The following is a 21,130-nucleotide window of genomic DNA, read 5'->3' as shown; positions in this document are numbered from 1 at the left end:
AAGAATATATGTGCCCCCATGTTTACTGCAGCGTTATTTTTAATGGCCAAGATCTGGAAACAGCTCATGTGCCCATCAGTAGATGAATGGATAAAAAAGCTGTATTACATTTACACTATGGAATACTACTCAGCCATAAAAAAAGAGGAAATCTTACCTTTTGCAGCAGCATGGATGGTACTGAAGAATATTATGCTCAGTTAAAACACTTAATTACTATATAAAATAAAGAACATTTTGCACTGCAAAGAATTTGGCTCTAAAGAATCTGAGAAAGTTAAAATAATAATTTCTAGTTGAAACACTGTACACATGAAGAAGAAGAAGAAGAATATATTCCAACCTTGTTACATTTTCTGAAAACAAAGGTAGTATTCTACAGTGAGTTCTAGGAAAAAAGCAATGTAAATGGTATGAAACAAGTGTACATATCCATACAACTTCTAGGTTAAGTGAACAACATCCTTCTCAGCTGTATGGTTTTACTCTTTCAAATCCACTTGGTGTAAACTACTATTCAAGTTTCCTGTTTTTTTTTTTCTTTTTTTTTTTTTTTATCGAGTTTCCTGTTTTTCGAGTACCAAAATGTGATGGTTGGAACAAAGATGGAAGAACAAAATAGCACCTGTTCACACAACCATTACCAAATCCAAATAAGAGTACTTAAAGACAGTCTTCTCATTTATATCAAATGTTATGTTCGCCCTTGAATGTTTTCTTAAAGACTAATACATTGCATGCATGCAAAGTGGAGTCTGAGACCATTTCAGGAGTAAAACTTTCCAAATGGCAGAGCTAATTCTTGCAAAAGTAAACTCTCAAAAACAACTGAAGGGTGATGCTGGCATTAGCCAAGCAGAAAATAGCACCTGTGTCCCCATCGCCAGAAGTTCAAATGAAGTGGATAAAACCAAGCTAATTGGTTTATAAATGTCATTTGGAGGTTACAAATATTTCTCACAGGCCCAACTGTTCATCAAATTTGACTCTCATCATTAATTTTTCATTTTAAAGTTACTCTGGTTACAAAGTGAGGGCATTTCTGCATCACAGTGCATATTCCAAATGGAAATGACATACTACGGTAATATGTATGCAAAAGTCATCTACAATAGGCACCATCTTTTATCCCTCATTTTTTCATTCCTTTAAAAAGAACTTTTTCACTTTATTATTCACAAGAAAAATCTGACAAAGCATTCTCTTAATGCAGAAAGTATTGTACAGATTGGCAAACAAACCAATTTGTTTAAAATCAGGGAAGTAAACAATGTATATGAAAGCAACAACGTACGTGCCGTGCATGTCTTATAGGAAAATCATGCCAGGAAGTGAATCATCTGATTCACAATACAATATATTCTGAAGGAGATAAGCCTTTTATATCTATGAGCATAAAGATGCATAACTTATTAAATAGTTTTACCCTAGTAGTACTAATTTTTGCATATGTTAACATTTAAACACACCAGAAACAGTTCCTGAAATTGCTTATGTTAATGTAACTGCTACTTATTTTAAAAGGCAATTCCACTTAAAACCAAACCTCAGGTCTCAAAACACCCGTTAAGGTCAAACAAAGCATAACAAAGTTGATATATGCAAGATATAAAAACCTCCAAATTATACTTCAATGACTTTTTAATTTATAAACCAACCCAATCAAGAAAGCATATGTTTAAAATTCTAAAAACACTTTTGGCAGGTACTTCTGAAGCTAAATGTAACTTCAATTCCCTACTAATAAAAATCTCTCTAAACATAAAGCAAAATGTTTCATTAACCTCCTAAGGGGCATATTAGATATGAAGTAAAAATGGCTTTGGAGAGTAGCTGACACAATCATGTGTAAGCTAAAGAATCAATATTTACTTAAATAAAAATATGAACTTCTCAACGGTAATTACCATACAAGGCATGAATAAGTCTGTGAATCTCGCATGTTAGATACATTGAAGAGAATGTTCTAAGTCTTAGATGCTAAGAGGTGCTATTCTGTCTCAGCAAGTAAATATCCTTATGATTTAGTCGGTATTTTTTCCTTCAATTATTATTGATATCATTGCTTGAAAAATACTGAGGAATAAATTTTAAATGCATATTTGGGTATTTCCCCAACACTGGCAGAAACAGAGGTACCAAAACATATAAGATTTATGCTGAATCCTCATCTTACTGACAGCCATAAATGAATTTTAATGAACAACTTTAGGAGATAGAATGTGCTTTGAATTGGAAGGTGTGAGGAAGAAGCCCACCATTCCAAACAAAAGCCCGCCACAAGGCAGCTCACCTTCCTTCCCCTGCCCCTAGCTGCCCTAGACCCAGGCGGCTATCAGGGGATGGCAACTGGGCCAATCGCCAACCTGCTGGCTGTACAAGGGGGCAACTTAGCCTGTCCTGTGCTATTTCCACATTCCAAGCCTCAGAACTCCTTAAAAACTCACCCTGCCCTGACCCTCACTGCTGGTGTCTGCCCCAACCCCAGCCCTTGATGTCACATACTCAGTAAACCATCCTGTTCAGCATTTGACTGCTGGCCTTCTCTACCTCTGCCAACCTCTTGAAACCTAACAGAAGGGAGTACATCAGTAGGAATGAATGGGATACAGAGCAAAATGTCCCCAAAACAGAAATGTTCCCCATAGCCCATGGTTGAGGGATGAGGAAAGGGGAGAAGTAGATGATACGGCATAAGATACTTTTCACGACAATGGCAAGGTGATAGCAGTGCCTTTCCTGAAGGGAAGCTGTGCTGCCACATGGTAAAAGGTCTATGTGACTTTCAGTATGGATGGTGCAGGGTAGGAGGTCACGTAGGAAGCTCAGGGTCAGCATTTAAAAATTAGGGCAGCCAGCCAGCCATTATAGGGGGGAGCAATGAGGGAGGGGGCCACATGCTTTCAAAGAATGCCAAAATCAACTGCCACCCCCTGCCATGAGGTCTGGTGCAAAAGGAGGTACCACACGGTTTTGGATGAAGCGCTGGAGTAAGAAAGAGGGGACCCACTGGGAAACCTGCCTGGAGAACACGGCAGCACGGCCAGTGAGGCTGGAATTGCAGGGACCTGCCTAACCATGCACGGATTAGTGGGACATGCCTGGAATGCTGAACTGTGACCCGGTATGATGAGTCTGGGACTTCTGCTTTTCTGAAAGATGGTACCTCTGACTGGGGTATTCTGAAACTGGCCTGGTTTGGCAGGGGGAGGCAGGACTAAGTGTTTTGGGGTCTTTTAAAGGGAGTGGGATATAACGGTAGAAACCTGCCTTTATTCTGAACCTATAAAACTTTTAAATAAACCCCCTTTCCTTTTTCACTAGACTTCTGTATTGGGAGTCACGCTTCTTGGTGGCAGGCAATTGGACCCCACAGCTGTTCCAGAAGAGCTTAGGCTGGGGCTCTGTAACAGAAATTTTTTTTTTTGGATCAGACTTTATTGGCAAAATGAAACTATAACCAGTGGTTTTATCTCTATTAATCAACTTGTATTTCATATTATATTTGGTTGACTTTTAATTGTCAAGTTGGGGCTATCAATGGTGTTCCTGTAGGCCTGTATGATGTGCATTTCAGCATACACTTTCCATTTAGAATATATGGAATTGGGTATATCAGGCTATTTTATGCTATAAAACGCATTATGTTAAACTGATAAGAACAGACACTACACTTGATCTTAGCCAAAAGGCCAAGAAGTGATAAAAAAAATACATTATTTATGTGTCTGCCCTTTTTTTGATTACAGGCTCATCAATCCATACTTTCTGATTTTGATGTGGATGCCTAGCTAGCTACCCCTATTCCATTGATTCAAAGGAGGTCTTAGAGATCAAAAGCCATTTTTATCACTTAACGAGAAAAATATCTATTTCAAACCTACTCTTACTATTTTATGAAAGGACAGGGTGCACACACATGAATAACTACAGCATATATTTCAGATAACGGGAATTGACTACCACATGTGCATTTAATGAAATCCAAAATACTATTAACAGGCTTATCTTTCAAATCCGTAAACTGTAGCTCTTATTCTCAGGGGGTGGAGTACATATTTTTATTACGGCTGCCCTCTACCTTAATGGAATTGGAAAAAGCATGTAAATCAGTAGAAGTCAACAGTGAGATAACCCTCCCCCATCCTACAAAGCAAGGAAATACGATTGATGCAATTTCTCCCTTAGAGCTAAACTGGGGCAGGAGGGATGTTGGTCACCTACTGAAGCAACAAGAGGTTACAGGAGTCAGTGCTCAGCTATGCATTACCTAAAGGAGAAGAAGTATTTCTAATGAGTTTAATTTGATTCCAACCTGAGACACATTTGCATTGTTACAATTTTCCTTCCCAGGTACAGGTGCTCACCAAGAACAATATGTTGATCAATTGGATAAGTGGATTCTGGTCAATGGGATAAATATCTCATTTAAAATGACTACTTCCAGTTTGATTGCTGTATCATTTTTTGAGCTTGTTTCAAGTGAATTCTCCCACTCCCACCGTCACCGTATGAATTTGCTAGCAATAAGATGAGGCAGTCAGGTTTCTGGGTCTGCAGCACTGAGGATTTGATTCTGGTTGATGATCAGTCACTGATGAAAGGCGGTCCTCTGAGTTATTCCTGAGCTTTTCACCACCACATGAGGATCTTCTTATATGGAATTGACTCTACATTCCAGAGGCCAGTGAATTATGTAACCCTACCCAAACATCAGCTTGGATCATATCACAGATATCAACACTACTGACACCGCTTCTTTAACTGCTGCTTTTAGAGAGCGATAAAGCCTCAAGAAAGTGGAAACAGTCTGCAATTTCAAGGAGTTCGGCAAACAAATAAGAAAAGTGCCTTATAGGCAGAAAAGCAGAGGTAGGAAATTATTATCCCTCAAATCCTTGTGCCTGGAGGGTATGACCATGTAGCACCAGAAATAAGGGTGAAATTTACTTAAGTGTAATATAATAAAACTATAAATACTGTTCATCCCATCCACTAAAGAAGCAGGAAATGATAACCATCCAATGGAGGGCTTCCCCAGAGGAACAAATTATAACAGAAGCACTGGCACGAATTGATTCCCTGATTTAAACAGTACACCATGCTGCCCTTTATGGAGTATATGAATGAAACTGGCAAGAGTGGCTAATTAATTATAGTTGATTAGTGTATCAAATCTCTTGGTAGAATAAGCAAAACATGAACTTTTTGTTATGATTTGCAGTCAACGTACTCTAAATGTCGTAAGCCCCATGCACGAGGCATATACATTCCAAAGGCATTTTTTCCCAACATTTTACACTTCAGTTTTAGATACTATTATTTGGAGAAAATCATGTAGAAAAATTCATAATATATTGCAAGTACATAGAACATTTTAAATACATCTGGACTATAGAAAGACATACGATGCATGATTTCTGCTTTGTGTTTAGTTTCTGTAACTGTTAAGTCTATGGTGATGAACACTCAATCAAGTACAGTAACAACAGTGGTAGCCCAGAAATGTACCAACCTTCAGGATCCAGCAGTTTCTCTATGCCTAACTGGTGTTTGGCAATGTTGAATGCATGTTCCAGTCTTTGTGTGGCTGACTGCTGGCAAACCACACTATTCCAATCAAACAGGTCTGGCCTGAAACACACACACACACACAAAGACAAATATGAATTTAGAATGCTTCAAAAATTCCCTTCAATTCTGTTTTTTAATTGACCCCCCCCCATATCTACATTCCTTAAAAGTGGTACTCTTCATTATCTCTCAATAAAGTTTTTCATTTAATCAAGGTACAATTTTCATTAAAAATCCTACCAGAAACAAAGCAGAATTTATTCTACCTAATCCAAGCAATAAAAATGTGTTAATGAAATCTAATCTCATGGATTTGAATACCAGTCACTTACAATTGTATCCTTGCAATTATGTAACTTGCAATTCTAATAACCTAGTCCAGACCTCTTTCCTGAATTCCGAATGCAGAGTTTTCTACTTACTCATTATCTCCACTTACGAGTTATCGCGAGACTCAAGCGTCTAAAACCGAGCTTCTATACCCATCCCAGGGCACTCCTCCAAAGCCCCCTACTTCTCTTCAAGTCCCCACTTCCTCAACAACCCAAGACAAGTTCAAACTTGCAGTTTGCTCAGACAAGAAACCCCGGAGCAAACTCGGATGACTCACTCTCATACAACACGTAGCTAGAAACCTACCCAGAATTTGTCTCTTCATATTCCTCAAACTGGTTAGATAGAGTCCTGCATTTGTTCTTCCCCCTGCCTGGAGTTCTCTTCCCCCAGACATCAGCATGGCTTACTCTACATATTTTGGGTCTTTATTCCGAAGTCGCATTATTGGTGACTCCTTGTCTGCCCTCCCACCATCTAATATTGTAACAGAGTGCGGTCCTCAAAGTCCCCACAGCCCGTGGTTTTGGGGTGGGGGAAGGAGATAATACAGTTCTTAAGGTACTTTGAATATCTATGGCAGGCTGGTAGCTAGATAATAGCTGTGCTGCTGTCTGGTAAAAGACTGGTAAAAGGGCAGATTATTTAGCTTAAGATACTTTTCATAACAGTGAGGTGTGGGACTCCAGGTCAGCATTTAAAATTGGGGGGAGCCATGAAGATGTAGGGGCGATGCAGTTTGAATGTAGAAGGACCCCCCTCCTTCCATCGGCCAGGAGGTCTGGTGTGAAAGAAGGTGCCACGCAGCATTGACTTAAGAGCAGGAGTAAGAAAGAGGGGACCCACTGGGAATCCTGCCTGGAGAACACGGCAGTACAGCTGATGAGGCTGGAATTGCGGGGACCTGCCTAACTAAGCACGGCTTAGTGGGAGATGCTGGAATGCTGAACTGTGACTAGGAATATTGAGCCACAGACTTTGCTTTTCTGAAAGATGATACCTTTCACTGGGGTATTCTGAAACTGGCCTGGTTTGGCAGGACTATGTGCTTTTGGGTGTTTTAAAGGGAGTGGGACTTAATGGCAGACATCTGCTGTTATTCTGAATCTGTAAATTTTTTAAATAAACCTTTTTAACTTTTTCTACCAAACTTTTGTATTGGGAGTCACGCTTCTTGGCAGTGGACAATAGGACCCCACAGCTGCTCCAGAACAGCATAGGCTGGGGCTCTGTAATAGCATTGCCTGCTCCCAAATCAAACTTACACTGCTCTGTGTTTTTCTCATTAGCACTTACTATACTACTTAACATTTTATAAATTTTAATGAATCTTCTTTGTTAGTATCTGTCTCCCCCAGTGAAATGTAGAATACAGAATATTATTTTTTTGCCAGTTTTGTTCATTTCTAGAAATCCAGCCTGGCACATAGTAGGAGTTCAATACATATTTCTTGACTATATCAGAAAACGGATGAGAACATGCTGTATCAGTTGTCGTCGGCAGCCGTCCGTCTCGAGAGACGATGGTGTAGCTTCTTAAGAGTCTATCTGCACCGCCGAGAATGGCTGTGCAGTCCGACTCGGGAGTGACACGGTATCTGTCTCCTCCCGTGTTGAATCGACATCTTGCGATGACGCTGGAGTGTCCTCTCCAGTGGAGCTGAAGCTACAGAGCCTGGGCAGGGTGATATGGAGGGTCTGCTGTTGCCCATGCAGCAGACCCCCCCTCTCTTCACAGCTGAAGGGTCCAAGGGAAAGACGGAGTCAATACAGCTTGGCTTCAGGTGCGCCGCAGGAGTTGCCGGTGTTGACTACAACGTCGAACTGCCTTAGGGACTCCGGCTCCGGATTTTCTGTCGGGGTTTACTCCCTTAGCCTTTCCCCTGAAGAGGTATGCCGCAAGGCAGCGGAGGTTTTTTGGAGTCAGAGTTTTCCTTCTCTGATGTGCTGTATCAGTATCACTTTGATAATAAGAGAAAACACCAAGTGTAAGGAGCAGTTCTTAGCCTATAAGGATTTTACATCTAGTAAGCTACATCAGTAAGTTAAATAAATTCTAAATGTGAAAACTACAGATAACATATAAGGCTTTTTAACACCTGAGGTCAAAAAAGTTTTTCAAAAAAGTTTTTCAAAACTTAAGGGAGTCTTAAATGGTGGTTTGGGATTATATTTAAGAAATATATTTGAAAATGAATTCTAAGTTGTGTGGCTATTAAAGAATCAAAGTTTTTAGGGGAGAAAAATGCACAATATGCTCAGTCAGTTAAGACCTCACAGACTGGCTTCTCTGACAGATTTCTAATATCAAGTGGTGTGAGATACGGTTATGGGGAGGGATTGGGACGAGTTTGCAAAGGGCTTGGCTGCTAACTTAGGGTATTACAACTTATCCCAAGAACATTGGAAACTATTACTTAAGTGGTCCTTTACTTCTTTTTTTGGGGGGGGGGGATCATAGTTACCTTTGAGAATCTGATCAGTGCTCTAAAATGTCTCCACAGATACCTGTCCATACTTTAAATAGAATTTACACAGAATTTTAGGATATTTGGGTCTGTCCATAGACTCCTGATTAAATCATACTTTGCAACGGAAGAAGTTACAGGATGGGCTTACCTATTAGTTTCTAAAACCAAATTCAAAATACAGGTCTAATTTTATTTCTCATTTGACGCTCATTCCCCCTTTTCAATTGCCCCTAGCCTGATTAACTCACCAAAATTTTGTACACTTCTTAGGAAATCTACTCTCCCCTAAATACTCAAACTTACACAAAACAGCTAACAATCTTTTAGAACTTAAAATATGTATAAATTCAGAGCTGCCTCCAACAGTGGGAAGACTATAAGAAATAAAAATTAAGTTCTAGACTATGTAGGGAAACTTGAACTCCACTACGCAACCTCTGTGCCATCTTAATTTCTGCATTTCTCAGTAACAGGAGTAAAAAGGAATATAGGTAGGGGGATGTGGCCAACCAGTTTTGTCTCCTACAGTAAGGTAAGCAAAGATAAATGAGCGTGATGGGAAAACATAAAATTGCTTCTGCATTCAAACCCTTTTCTCTTCATCCCTTCCCCCTTTCTTTGGCCACTCACTAATCACCCAGGCAAGGGCTTATCTAAGAGAGGTAATCTAGCTGAACTTCAGTATCTTCATTTTAAAAAGAAGGAATTATACAGAACGACCTTTGTGGTCTCTTCTAAAGTTAAAGTTATTCTAATTAATTGCTTTAAATCGTTAAAATTCAACATTAATTAACATTTTACAGAACTATGATTTTCAAATGCATGAAGAATTGTACAACTGAGCAATTGCAGAGGAAAGCCCATACTTTCCTGTGCTAACATAGACTACAACCAAGGATCATCCATCTTTTGAAGAAACCAACATATTGAATAAGACAACACAGACTAATAGATAAACAAAGTCCTCTATGAATTAAAATTGTTGCTCCACCACATATTAGCCAAATGGTCTTAGGTAAATCACATAACTTAGTTCTCTAATTTTTAAAGTGGGGCCCTTCATTGTTTCCATGTCATGAGAAATAGATGGGATCTTTTACTGAGAAGAATGACCGCAAAATAATAATTGCTTAAAAACATTAACCTCTATGACTTTGTTCTATGGTTAATTATACTTATAAAGTAACAACAATGCCTTTTCAATTTACAGAATCAAGAACAACTATGCTTTAAGAACAGATATAAATGTTAGAAACATTGTTGATGCAAGAATGATAATATAGTAACAAACTGGAAGGTGGAGAGGAGAAAAGGGAGGAGGTAAAAGTGTGATCATTTCCTCATTCTTCTTATAAAGGAATCAACAGATCTTGTCTAAACTTGAAAAAAAGGTGCACCACTATCACTGTAATTAATACAGGCAACAGTTACAAAAAATTTATAAAAATACAATAATCAAATTGGGAAATAGATGGGGATAAGGGGTAATATGTGTGGGCTTTGTGGACCCCGACAAGAGAGACTCATCCAATGTAAACCTCAAGAAGGAACTGGTCCATTGAGATGAAACCCCAAGATTTTATTATTTATTTTATAAATAATACGAGCCTAGCAGACATTTACTGAGAGGGTCTTCTGAGACTGAACTCTCAGCTTCCCCACTATGCCCTGCTTGTTTGCCATGACTCAACAACTGCAGGCAAACCCTGGTTTTATCTTTCTACCAGAGGACTGACACCTGGCCTGTCCAATCAAAGCTGTCTAATTTGTATTCCTCATTTACATAAAATGGCCCTAATTGAAAACCTGCATGGGAACTTTTGCCATAAAAGGTAGCCTCCTCTTTGCCTCGGTGGAACACCGTCTCTGGGACTAGAGCTCCTTTTGCTCAAATAAATGCTCCTTATTCTTTATTACAGTCAAAGATTACTATTGGTTTACAGCTTCATGTTAAGAAGTAAATCCATATACTGTCAGAAATCAACTACTCAGAAAATAAAAATACATAAATATTATCATCAGAAAGAATAAAAGTTGGGGACAGTGACTACTTCTAGGAAATAGAATGTGATGGCCAGGGGTTGGGGTCACAAAGACACGTTTTTTTTTGTTGTTGTTTTTTAATTTGTTTATTTATTTTATTTTTAGAGAGAGGGGAAAGGAGAAAGAGAGGGAAAGAAACATCATTGTGTGGTCGCCTCTCACTTGTGCCCCCAACTGGGGACCTGACCTGCAACCTAGTCATGTGCCCTGACTGGGAATCGAACCAGCGACAACACAAAGACACGTTTTGTTTAATTTTTCTCCTTTACCCTACTACTCTCCAACTTACTTTTTCCTGGCTGTTTTATTTTATTTTATTTTATTTTATTTTATCTTATTTTATTTTATTTTATTTTATGGGATTGAGCCTTTACTTTTTCATTGTTTTATTTTTCAACTACATTTGACATTCTACATTACTTTATATTAGTTTCAATTGTACAGCATAATGGTTAAATATATAATTTACAAAGCAATCTCCTGATAAATCTAATATCCACCTGGCACCATACATAGTTATTATAACATTCCCTATGCTGGATTATTTTGTAACTACCAATTTGTACTTCTTAATCCCTTCACCTTTTTTACCCGTTCCTCCAGTGATTCCCCCCCCCCTACTTTCCATCTGGCAACTATAACTCTGTTCTCTGGATCTAGGAGCCTGTTTCTTTCTTTTCTTTTTGCTTACTTTGTTCTTTAGATTCCATATGTAAGTGAAATCATATGGTATTTGTTTTTCCATGTTTGACTTATTTCACTTAGCATGATACCCTCTAGGTCCATCCATGTTATTGCCTGACGTAGTTTTAAAACCCTTTGCTGTGTTATTTCTATGATAACAAATTAAAATAAGCAATTAGGGAGAAAAATTAATTGCAACTTAAACCTCCAGCAACTGATCTGCATAATTTGATACTTCTAATCAATGATCATTTGGTTTCTCACATATAGAAACTGGCTTCCTTTTAAGGACACTGTAGTGGATTTTGTGTCTTAACCTAATACTTTTAATTTCCTACATATTAAGATAAAATTTAGCATTAAATAGATATAAAGACACAAACATCCTAACCTTTGACAAGGCTATTTGTCAATCCCTAATGCTCTATATTAAGTGTGTGCCTTTGTTCCATATTGCTCAGTCACTCAATTACTGAAATCAGAACACCTCATGACGTTCCTAAGTATACCAATGACAGTCACCTTAGAACAGAAAGTTCAATCAATTTTTTTCTTAGATAAATAATATGAACATCTGTCAAAGACCAAAAGAAGAGGAAGATGATTCATGAAAGAGCGTTAACAACTGTGAGAAACCTCTTGAAAAGTAACTGTGTTTTGCATAAAAAGGTAATTATGGATGATTCATTCAACATGACAGGAGAGAATGAAGATATTTTGCCAGAGAAAAGAGTGGGTCAGGGACAGACACAGAGGGGCAATCTGGATATGTTTAATGTATTACTTACAAACATATTCAGAAATCATGAAATAGAATATGAACAAATGTAGTGTATGAACACGCTGGCAGGACTGAAGTCTTCCACTTGCAGAGAAAATGTTGAAGAGCCAAAAAGGACCACAGAGCCTGATCCCTGCTATTTCTGTTCCTCTGCAAATGTGTACAAGATCAATATATTCGGGCCCTTACTGGAAGTATGTGGCTGCATAAATTGAGTGGTGACTAATAATGCAGAATGAATGTCTCTAACCCTTCTCACTGGGCGGTGATGAAGCTGTGGAGTAATTTTCTTCATGTTATACTTATGAAGAACTAGGTGTTGGTTGCCATTGTTTAACATGCCCACTGAGTGGGAGCCTGCCTCCTTTGGAAAATCAAGTTGCTGAGTCATTCACCTGGAAACTCAGGCTGGATGGGGTTAATTAAGCCCAGCTGGAGCAAGAACCCCCCCACCCCCCCCGACGAAGATGCTTAGTTAGAGAGCCTTTGCTCTTGGATTGCACTTTACCATGAAAATCTGTATTCTGGACTTTTCTAGAAGTAAGACTGGCACAGGAAAATGGTAGACTCATCAAGAAAAGAAAAATAAGCTGCATTCAAAATCCGGCAAGATAGTCCAGTGGCATTTCAAACATAGTTAAGAAGGCAATGTATTTGACCCTGGGGACTGGGCTGGGTAAAAAAGATGGATAATAGGAAAACCAACATAGATATTCCTTAGAGTAAATGTATTATACAGATTACATATATAATGTTTACATAATATATATGTATATATGTGTGTGAATGTGTTATATGTGTATTTACCATGTTGTTTTGCTTTTTCTTGAACTATTACTAATTAATTTACTGAGTTTCTTTACACAAGAAAATGCAAACAATTATTTTGTTACCTCAGAAAATCATCACCAAGTCCTTATTAAATGAAATGTCAAAGGGACTTATTTAAGTAAAAGAAGATCAAAACTATGAACAATAAAATGACAACAAAGTCACAATTATCAACAACTGAATCTAAAAAATAAAAACAAACTAAGCAAACAACTAGAACAGGAACAGAATCATAGTTATAGAGATCATTTGGAGGGTTATCAGCTGGGAGGGGGAGGGGGAGAATGGGGGAAAAGGTACAGGGATCATGAATCATAACTGGTAGGCAGAAAATAGACAGGGGTATGTTAAGAATAGTAAAGGAAATGGAGAAGTCAAAGAATGTATATTCACGACCCATGGACAGGAACTAAGTTGGTGGGTGGGGGGGATTGCTGGAGGGAAGGAGGTACCAGGTGGAGGGGGGCAAAGGGGGAAAACAGAAAATTGGGACAACCGTAATAGCATAATCAATAAAATATACCTACAAAAAGAAAATATAATATCGTATGAATACAGTTAAGGACATTTGGTTCACTAAATTACACTGATTTTTTTCTATAATACATCATCTGTATCAATTACTTTGATGTTCCAGAACAATTGTTTCTTTTGATATTCTAAGCACTGAGTCATAGAATTAATTGCGGTCTGCTCTTTGCCTTGATTGCTAAGATGCTCAGAGCCTCTTTTAACCCTGAAATATAAAAATATACAGGGTCTTTTGGTATTTGCTATCTAAGTGTGTATGGGACAAGCCAAATGTTTTTCTAATTATTAATCTGATGATGGTAATTAATTTTACCACAGCTCCTCACAAGAGATATGGAACCATTTTTAGCTCTATAAACTCATACTAACACATTATTTATATAGAAAAACCAACTGTATTCTTAGCCAAGTTAAAAAAAATAACCTTGAATTTCTGGCAGAATCCCAATTTCAAATAGGTTGATCCCCTCCTCTACCATTACCACATTCATACTCCGCTCATGTTAATGCAGTATTTCAACAATTAAATGATGTATTACATGAAAAACAGGATAAATATTCTTATTCAGTGTGTTCCAGTGAATGTTTAGATCAATATGGTCAACACACATAACACTCTGCACAGTGGGAAATGACCTGTAACCACACTGGAGAAAAAATATCAGTCTCTAAACCAATACTTATAAAAAGTATTCAATGTCTCTGCAGTCTCCTTACCTATGACTGTGGATGAGAGCATTCAAAGCCAGACCATCAGACCAGCTGGTGGTGAAGTTAATGACATTAACCTGTGGATAATTACGAGTTGATTGTCGGACCCAGCTCAGGAGAATCTTTTCACTGTTGGTTTGTTGCAATCCAGCCATGATATTTTTCATTACATTTTTGACCTGTGTGTGGAAAGAAATTTTCATAAGAAAATTTTTTCTCTGAACAAGACCCACACAACCTTATATGTGAATGTCCTTACCATCAGTAATAAATAATAGGAACTTCAGAGTCAATTAGTAATAAGAAATAATAGATTCTACTATGACCAAATCCATTCTAATTAGGAGTCTCTTCTGATTGATTGGTATCTGTTATATACCACTGACTGAATATGGCTAATATCATTTCTGGATTCTGCCATGTTAAGCTATTAATTTTGTATTTTTAGAATTGATCATCTTCTAACTTTCAATAGATATGCTAGAGAAGAGAGTGTACAAAGTATTAGACGTAACCAGAAACTTAAGCTATATTAGTTGTTTTAGGATAAGAAGAATAGCACAGTGGTTAAAACAATGGGCTTACCTTTTTAAAAAACTAGGTTCAAATTTTGCTTTTGCTAGTAATGAATTATATTCATTGGGCAACTTAACCATTATAGGAATGTTTCTTTAACAACACATACAAGGTTGTAAGAATGAGAGGAGAAAGGCAGGAAATGCCATTTAAGAAGCTGCTTTTGTATTTAAAAAATAAAGGTAAAAACCCCATTGGAGATACATACACAGGTAGGTCATTAGGTGAACACAGAAGACCCATCTCGCCTCTCAGGAGGTGGACAGAAGACCTGCTCTGGTGTCTAGAAGCACAGGGTCCAGAGCTGGAGGACCTCTCACCTACGCGCAGCGGGCAGGGCGGGAGGTGCTAGCAAAAAAGTGCCTTTGGCTGGGCCTGCCTAACTACCCTGGACACTGTCACTGTTATTTCATTATTTGGTATCTTTCATCTTTTGGAACTTTTAAGCAGGCCTAGGAGCTTTTCTATGAAACGGGCTTAGACCCAGGATAGGCATGTCACCAAAAAACTTGGTCTCCAAGACTGTGAGGTGCCAGTTGGTGGCACCGAGACCCATTCTCTCTTAGATGGTAGGGCAAAGGTCAGTCTTCTCCGTGCCTCGAGAATCAATAGGGACCTGGTATCCCCTAAACAAAAGAACCTTGGAAGGATGATTCTCGACCAAGTGCCTCGCATAGAGGTAACAAATGCAGACAGAATACTACTGGGACCTGGCAGGTTGGCCCTACGTGGTTTCTCTCTTCCTTGACCCCCCTCCCACCTCCCCCTACCCCTGCAGGCTCTATGCGTTCTGTCCCCTGGTCTGTAGGGCAGATATGGAGAGATGGTGCAAAACATTACAATGAGCTCATGTGCCAGGCCTAGGGGTGCTGTTTTGTGTGCTGGGCTCAGGAACATCACCTGGGCTCTGTGAGGAGGCCACCTCCTTCAGCAACAATGGCTGCTGCTCCGTGAGAAGTCATGGCCTCCTTCCCAATGCATGCGGTCACTTGGACGCAAAGTGCAGGAGTGCGGTTCTGTGTGGCTCGGTGCCGCCCGTCCTAATTCTGTCCTTCCGCTTTGTCAGCTATGGTCTCGCCTGCGGTGTCCCCTTGTTTGAGGAATTTGGCCGCGTCGTTCAAAATCAAGTAGAAGTCAATTGCAAGCGGCTTGGCAGCAAAGACGCCCAACACCCTGGTTGCCTAGGAAACCAAGTCCGAGGATTTTATGCGATGTAATGACTAAGTGGATGAGTTCTGCCTGGTATAGGGCAGTAAGTCCAGCGCGGGCCAGCACACGCCCCGCCACGTGTCACTCAGCAGCATGGCTTCCGCAAAGGAGAAGTAGATGGCCAGGCGGAGTCCAGCGAGGGAGCGCAAGACGGAAGGCGGCTGCTGAACACACCCACCCCGCAGAGGTCAAGGGCAATGAACCTGAGATTCAACATGGTGGGTGGGAGGGCAACACTAAACCCCACATGGTGCGGGGTGGGGAGGGGGTGTTGTGCGCGGGACCAGACAGGATGCACAGCTCAGGATGCGCAAACCACGCATGAGAGGAGCCAGCCAGCTCTGGGTCAATATCTAGGAGTCACGTGGTGGCGCACAGGCTCCAGGGACCCAAGCTGGGCACAGTCTTCTCTTCCCACTCCCTCCCCCTTCTCTCCACTTGAGGGGAAGTGGAAACCCAGACCCTGGGAAAGGAGAAAAGGTCAGACTCTTGGTTGTATTTTTTATTGTTTTCTGAACCATTTCCTCGAGGCTTTGTGCAATGCAAATACCATTCAGCAGGTTGTTGTACTTCAAAAGTCATTCTTCTTACTAATCTGATGCCGAAATGCATTCTAAACACTTTCTTTCTAGCTTCCAAGAATGCAGTGGCACCTCGTTACAGAACAAGGCATCTACATATTCTATTATGGGAATGATTACTAGGCTACTTCTTTATATAAGACAGGCTCCTTATATATACTTGATGGAATTAAATAAATAAATGTGATTAGGTTTTACAACCAAGGGCTTTCATTTTGGTTAGTGTAAAAAAAAGTGTAAGGTCGATATACCACCACCATTTGATCAGATGATGAATGTTTATTGTGTATTCTAAATAGGACATTTTATTTTGCTTCTTCATCCACGCAGAAGTTAACAAATCCCCCTGGGGAAAATACATATTTTAACATTTTCAATGTTAGTCAACCTTTTTATGAAAAATTCAATGCAAATTTTAGGATAGGCTATTACATTTAACTTTAAAATACTTGAAAAGTATTTGCGATGATGTTTTGCAAACGTGGTAATGATGTGAAATCTTTGCATATATCTGTCACCGTACCTTGATAGCTAAATCTATTAGTTAGGGGAGGATTATCCAGTTTTCTTAATTCCTTCCTGACCTGCTTATTTAGTCAGTTACTCTGTTAAAATAATAGGTCAAATGGTTTTTGGCTATATAATTTTTTCACCATTTTCTAAAGTTAGAAAGTACACAACCTCCATGTGCAATGATTGCTGGATGTGTTCTTTGTGTCCCGTGCTGAACCTGGGTCAGAATCAGCAGATACTGTCTCAGTGGCGGTGATGAATTTGCGCTAGCCAGGTAAGCCTCCCATGATGAATGGGGCGTATTTGTGACATGCTTAGCCAGACTGCTCTCTCTATGCATCAGATTAAAGGACAACCCAGTATTCAATCCAAAACTCCGTTAGCATCATCATGTCCCTAATTCTGCTGTCAGCCTCAGCACGGTTTTGCTTCCAGTTGGCTGCTAATGTTCCTGAGAAAATAAATAAAAAAGCGGCGGCAGAAAATAATCAGTTCTTCTCTTCCTGCGTAAAAAACAATCACCGAGAAATCTTTATTAAGGATCAATCTTCAGTCAGACAGTGAGTTGGTCCTAAAGTGAGTCTTTCAGCAGAAATATTGGGTTAGCCAAAAAAGTCCCTTATGCAAAGTATTCTCCATTTTGATGCAGTACACCTATTGAGACGTTTTCCCACTCTTCAGAACAATCTTTGAATTTGCTGATTTTGATGCCTTTTAGTGCTTCTGCCATTTTTTTGTTTCACCTCTTCCACATCAGCAAAACATTTCCCTTTGAGGACTTCTTTCATCCAGGACGGACACACACGCACACACACAGTCATCTGAGGCAAAAATCAGGTGAATAGGGAGGGTGGAGCACGGGGGTCATGCCATTTTTGGTCAAAAATTGCAGAATACTCGGCACAATGTGGACAGGTGTGCTCATAAATCACCCATCATGAAATGGGCAAACACGTTGAAAGAGTCTTCAAAATAGATGCACTGACTCCGAACACAGTGTCTCAGAACAATGCCAGCTGGTGCACTGATACAGATGGGATCCTAGAACACTCACCCAGTGGGGGAAGCCTGGACTACAAGGGGCCTGCCCTACAGAGGGTAATTCTGGGTTTTTTGCGTCACCCCTTGTAAATCACATAAACATTGCAGTGTGAAGTAGCCCTGGAATTGTGTTTCCCTTGAGTTAGCGGGCAAAGATGGGGCCTGACTTCTGCTAGCACACCACTGTGAGCAGGGTATGTTTTTATCTTCAGCTGTTATCAGAACTGAGCTGAACACCCTAAAAGGATGGTTTACACTTAAAAAGAAGGGGAAAAAAAGATGCCAAGGGCATGTTATCTACTTCACACTTTCGTTCAAAGCTGTTTTCTTTCCAATATAGGCATTGTTTTCCAGGCTGACAGTTTTAAGTGGAAACTGGAAAAGCAATGACAGGGGTGGGTGGGGCGGGGTGGGAGAGGGAACAGGGTTGGCATTTCTGAGTTTTTACAAGTTCAAAGAGAAGTCCTCCACAGCACTATTAATAACATAGTATGTGGCACTGGAACAAAAGACAGACACATCTTTCCCTCTTTTAATCTGATAAATCTGCAAAGTATATTAGGTTGACCAGAGTCCTTTAATCTTTGCTGAGATTCAAGGGCTTCTTTGACTGTTTAATAGGAAGACAAATATGTACGCTTGGTGAAAGAAAATACTTTTGTGATTCATTGGGTTATGAGGAGAAGCACTGAGCAGGAGGAATTTTTTTTTAAGTAGATTTAGTAGATTTAGGAGAACAAGGCAGTGTGATAGAAGAGAAGGATAAGATAAGGAGGCAGAGGCTGGGAAGGGTCTAGGTCCTTGCAGTCACAAAGATAACAGTGATTCAAGGACATAAATGGGAAACAACAGAGATGTCTCAGACAAGGAAAGACTACAAAAGCATTCCTTCTGGTACTCCTGGGTGTGAAAGTCCCTCCTCATGCTAATAATAAAAAATGAGCAGGTTCACAAACAAATGAAGAAAATAGCCAACAGGCTAATTTTGAAACTGCAGTGAGTTGATATGGAGTTGGAAAGGGTTTTGAGAAGATAAGCAAGAATGAGAATATATGAGAGACCGGTTGAATGATAAATGCAATTCAGATAGCCTTTGGGCATCCTGTTCAGGCCTCAGTTCTCCTGCTGGCTTTGTCAGGACCAACATCTGTGCAGCACAAAGTGTTTTCTTGCCAGCTGGTTTCCCTCCACGAACCATTTGTTACCAGGCCGTAAGCTACATAGAACAATTGATCGTCCATTAGAAACTTCTGGTAACAACTTTACAAAGTCTATATAACTCTGTTGAATGTCATCATAAAAAATAATAGGCTTGGGTTTTGTGTGTCTTTTCATTTCATTTTTGTAACACTTCAGTTTTATTGTAATTTACATACAATAGAAAAGGGGCAAGGGAGGACTGTTCTTTTCTCAAGGTAGTTGGAGAAGTACTAAGCAACAGAAGTAAACCAGTTGGGTGGGAAGCCCTATCTTGCTTTGCTGGTTCTAGTTGATACCATCACTATGTGAAAAAGGCTCAGAATTGAGAATCTTGTGTTCATTTGAGGCTTGTATGAGTTCTTGTCTATTGTCAGCCACTGTGGTTCTTGTCTCTCACTCCCCATATTGCTGTGAAATAGGATTGAGCCTGTTCAGTGTTTAGAATAAAAAGATATGGGGACGGGGATCAACTGGGAAAACAACGTGGTCTACATGCCCTCTGACTCTGTGCAGGACCAACCTAAAATTCAAATTAAAATCAACCCTACTAAATAAAAGCATTGATACCTATTACGATAGGTAAGAACTCTAAGATTATGCTCAATGAAAGAAGCAGGATATATTCAGTAAAAGAATACATATTATACAATTCTATTGATACAAAATGTCCCAAAAGGCAGACATATGGAGACAGAAAAGAGATTGTTTGCCTAAGGCTGGGGGTTGTGGGAGTGGGCAGTAACTGTAAATGGACATGAGATTCATTTTCAGAGTGGTGGCAATGTGCTAAAATTAAATTGTTGTGATGGCTGCACAACTCTGTAAATATCCTGAATTTTGTTATGGATTGGGGAGGGTGAAGGGACCATTCCATCCTCATAATAGTTTGAGAAGCCTTTGGGCACCAGGGATACACCAGTCTGGTATAGTTTGAATTTTATACTCAGAATGGGTAAATTTATAATACATAAATTATGTCTCAGAAAAAAAAATACTGTTTCATAAAAAAGTAATCTCTGCTAGAAAAAAAAAGCAGACATCTCAATTATCCTCCAAGTTCTTAAAATATGAGTAGAAAACTCTAAGCAATCAGTTATTCATAAGATAGACCTCTCATGAAAATGCTGCACTGTACTGTGTGCTTTACAGATACTCTCTTATAATCCTGACAAGAAATATACATGTTATAATTTTTTCTATTTTGACAGTGAGAGAGTTATGGCCTAAAAGGGATGGCATTATACCCAATGTCATTAACATGGTAAAATGGCAGAGTTGAATTTAAGCTCATGTTGGTCTGGCTGAAAAAAAAAATGTATACTCTTTCCACCAAATGACCTTTTATCTATTTTGCAGAAGTCCAATAAATATAGGCGTTCAGAAGACCCTATGCAGAGGTAGTTCAGAAAAAAATGCAATTTCCAAATCAGATAATACAGTCGATTTGCATGTATAACACATATACTCATATAGATAATGATAACCTACTAATCTTTTATTGGCATTAATTTATACTGAGACTACACAGTATTCACAAAGACTCACTTATTTGGTAGTGGTTAAAAGGAAAAAAATACCTATCATTTTCTGAAACTATGTAGATTCACACAGAGGTAAGTAATAGGAGACACGTTTATTTGAAAATTACTTTTCTTACCCTGCTGATGACACTTACCTTTTTTGCCTCATCTCTCCCCAGTGAAAGAAAATTTAGAAAAATATTCCTGCAAATGTGCTAGAACCTGTTTTATAATCTGCTGCGCTTTCTCATCTCAAATGACCTTAGAAGTGCTCATTTAAAAGGTAGCACTATAGAGATGGGCTTTGTATTGTTAGATATGCACATGTTTGCTTTGAGGTCAAGGGCATAAATGAAAGCAAGAATCAGCAACATGTTACCCAGAAAGGAAATATTCATCAGGATTCTTACCTGCCAGTGGAGGATTATATTCCAAATCAAACCAAGAGTCAGTTTGTGATTTCCATCTACTATGTCACTGCTTCCGATATTCACTAAATCAACCTGTTAAAGATAAAGGGAAAACATTTGA

At 39.2% G+C, this 21,130-nt stretch overlaps 1 protein-coding gene and 1 pseudogene across 1 annotated transcript in view; both read right to left on the bottom strand.

Annotated features, from left to right (window-relative positions):
* Positions 1-21,130, bottom strand: part of DMD (dystrophin) — a 1,939,482-nt gene that overhangs the window by 1,545,797 nt on the left and 372,555 nt on the right. The window contains exons 5-7 of the mRNA XM_090265340.1: positions 21,010-21,102; positions 13,966-14,138; positions 5,516-5,634 (exon numbers count right to left, since the gene is read on the bottom strand). Of these exons, the coding sequence (XP_090121466.1) occupies positions 5,516-5,634; positions 13,966-14,138; positions 21,010-21,102 (385 nt within the window). The remainder of the gene's footprint in view (positions 1-5,515; positions 5,635-13,965; positions 14,139-21,009; positions 21,103-21,130) is intronic.
* LOC149991675 (U2 spliceosomal RNA) lies at positions 3,542-3,704 on the bottom strand (annotated as a pseudogene).

This window comes from Furipterus horrens, unplaced genomic scaffold (genome assembly GCF_987537825.1).
Source record: "Furipterus horrens unplaced genomic scaffold, mFurHor1.1.pri manual_scaffold_17, whole genome shotgun sequence".
NCBI lineage: Eukaryota > Metazoa > Chordata > Mammalia > Chiroptera > Furipteridae > Furipterus > Furipterus horrens.
The sequence above is the reverse complement of the archived record's forward strand: the minus strand, read 5'-3'. Positions and strand labels throughout refer to the sequence as shown.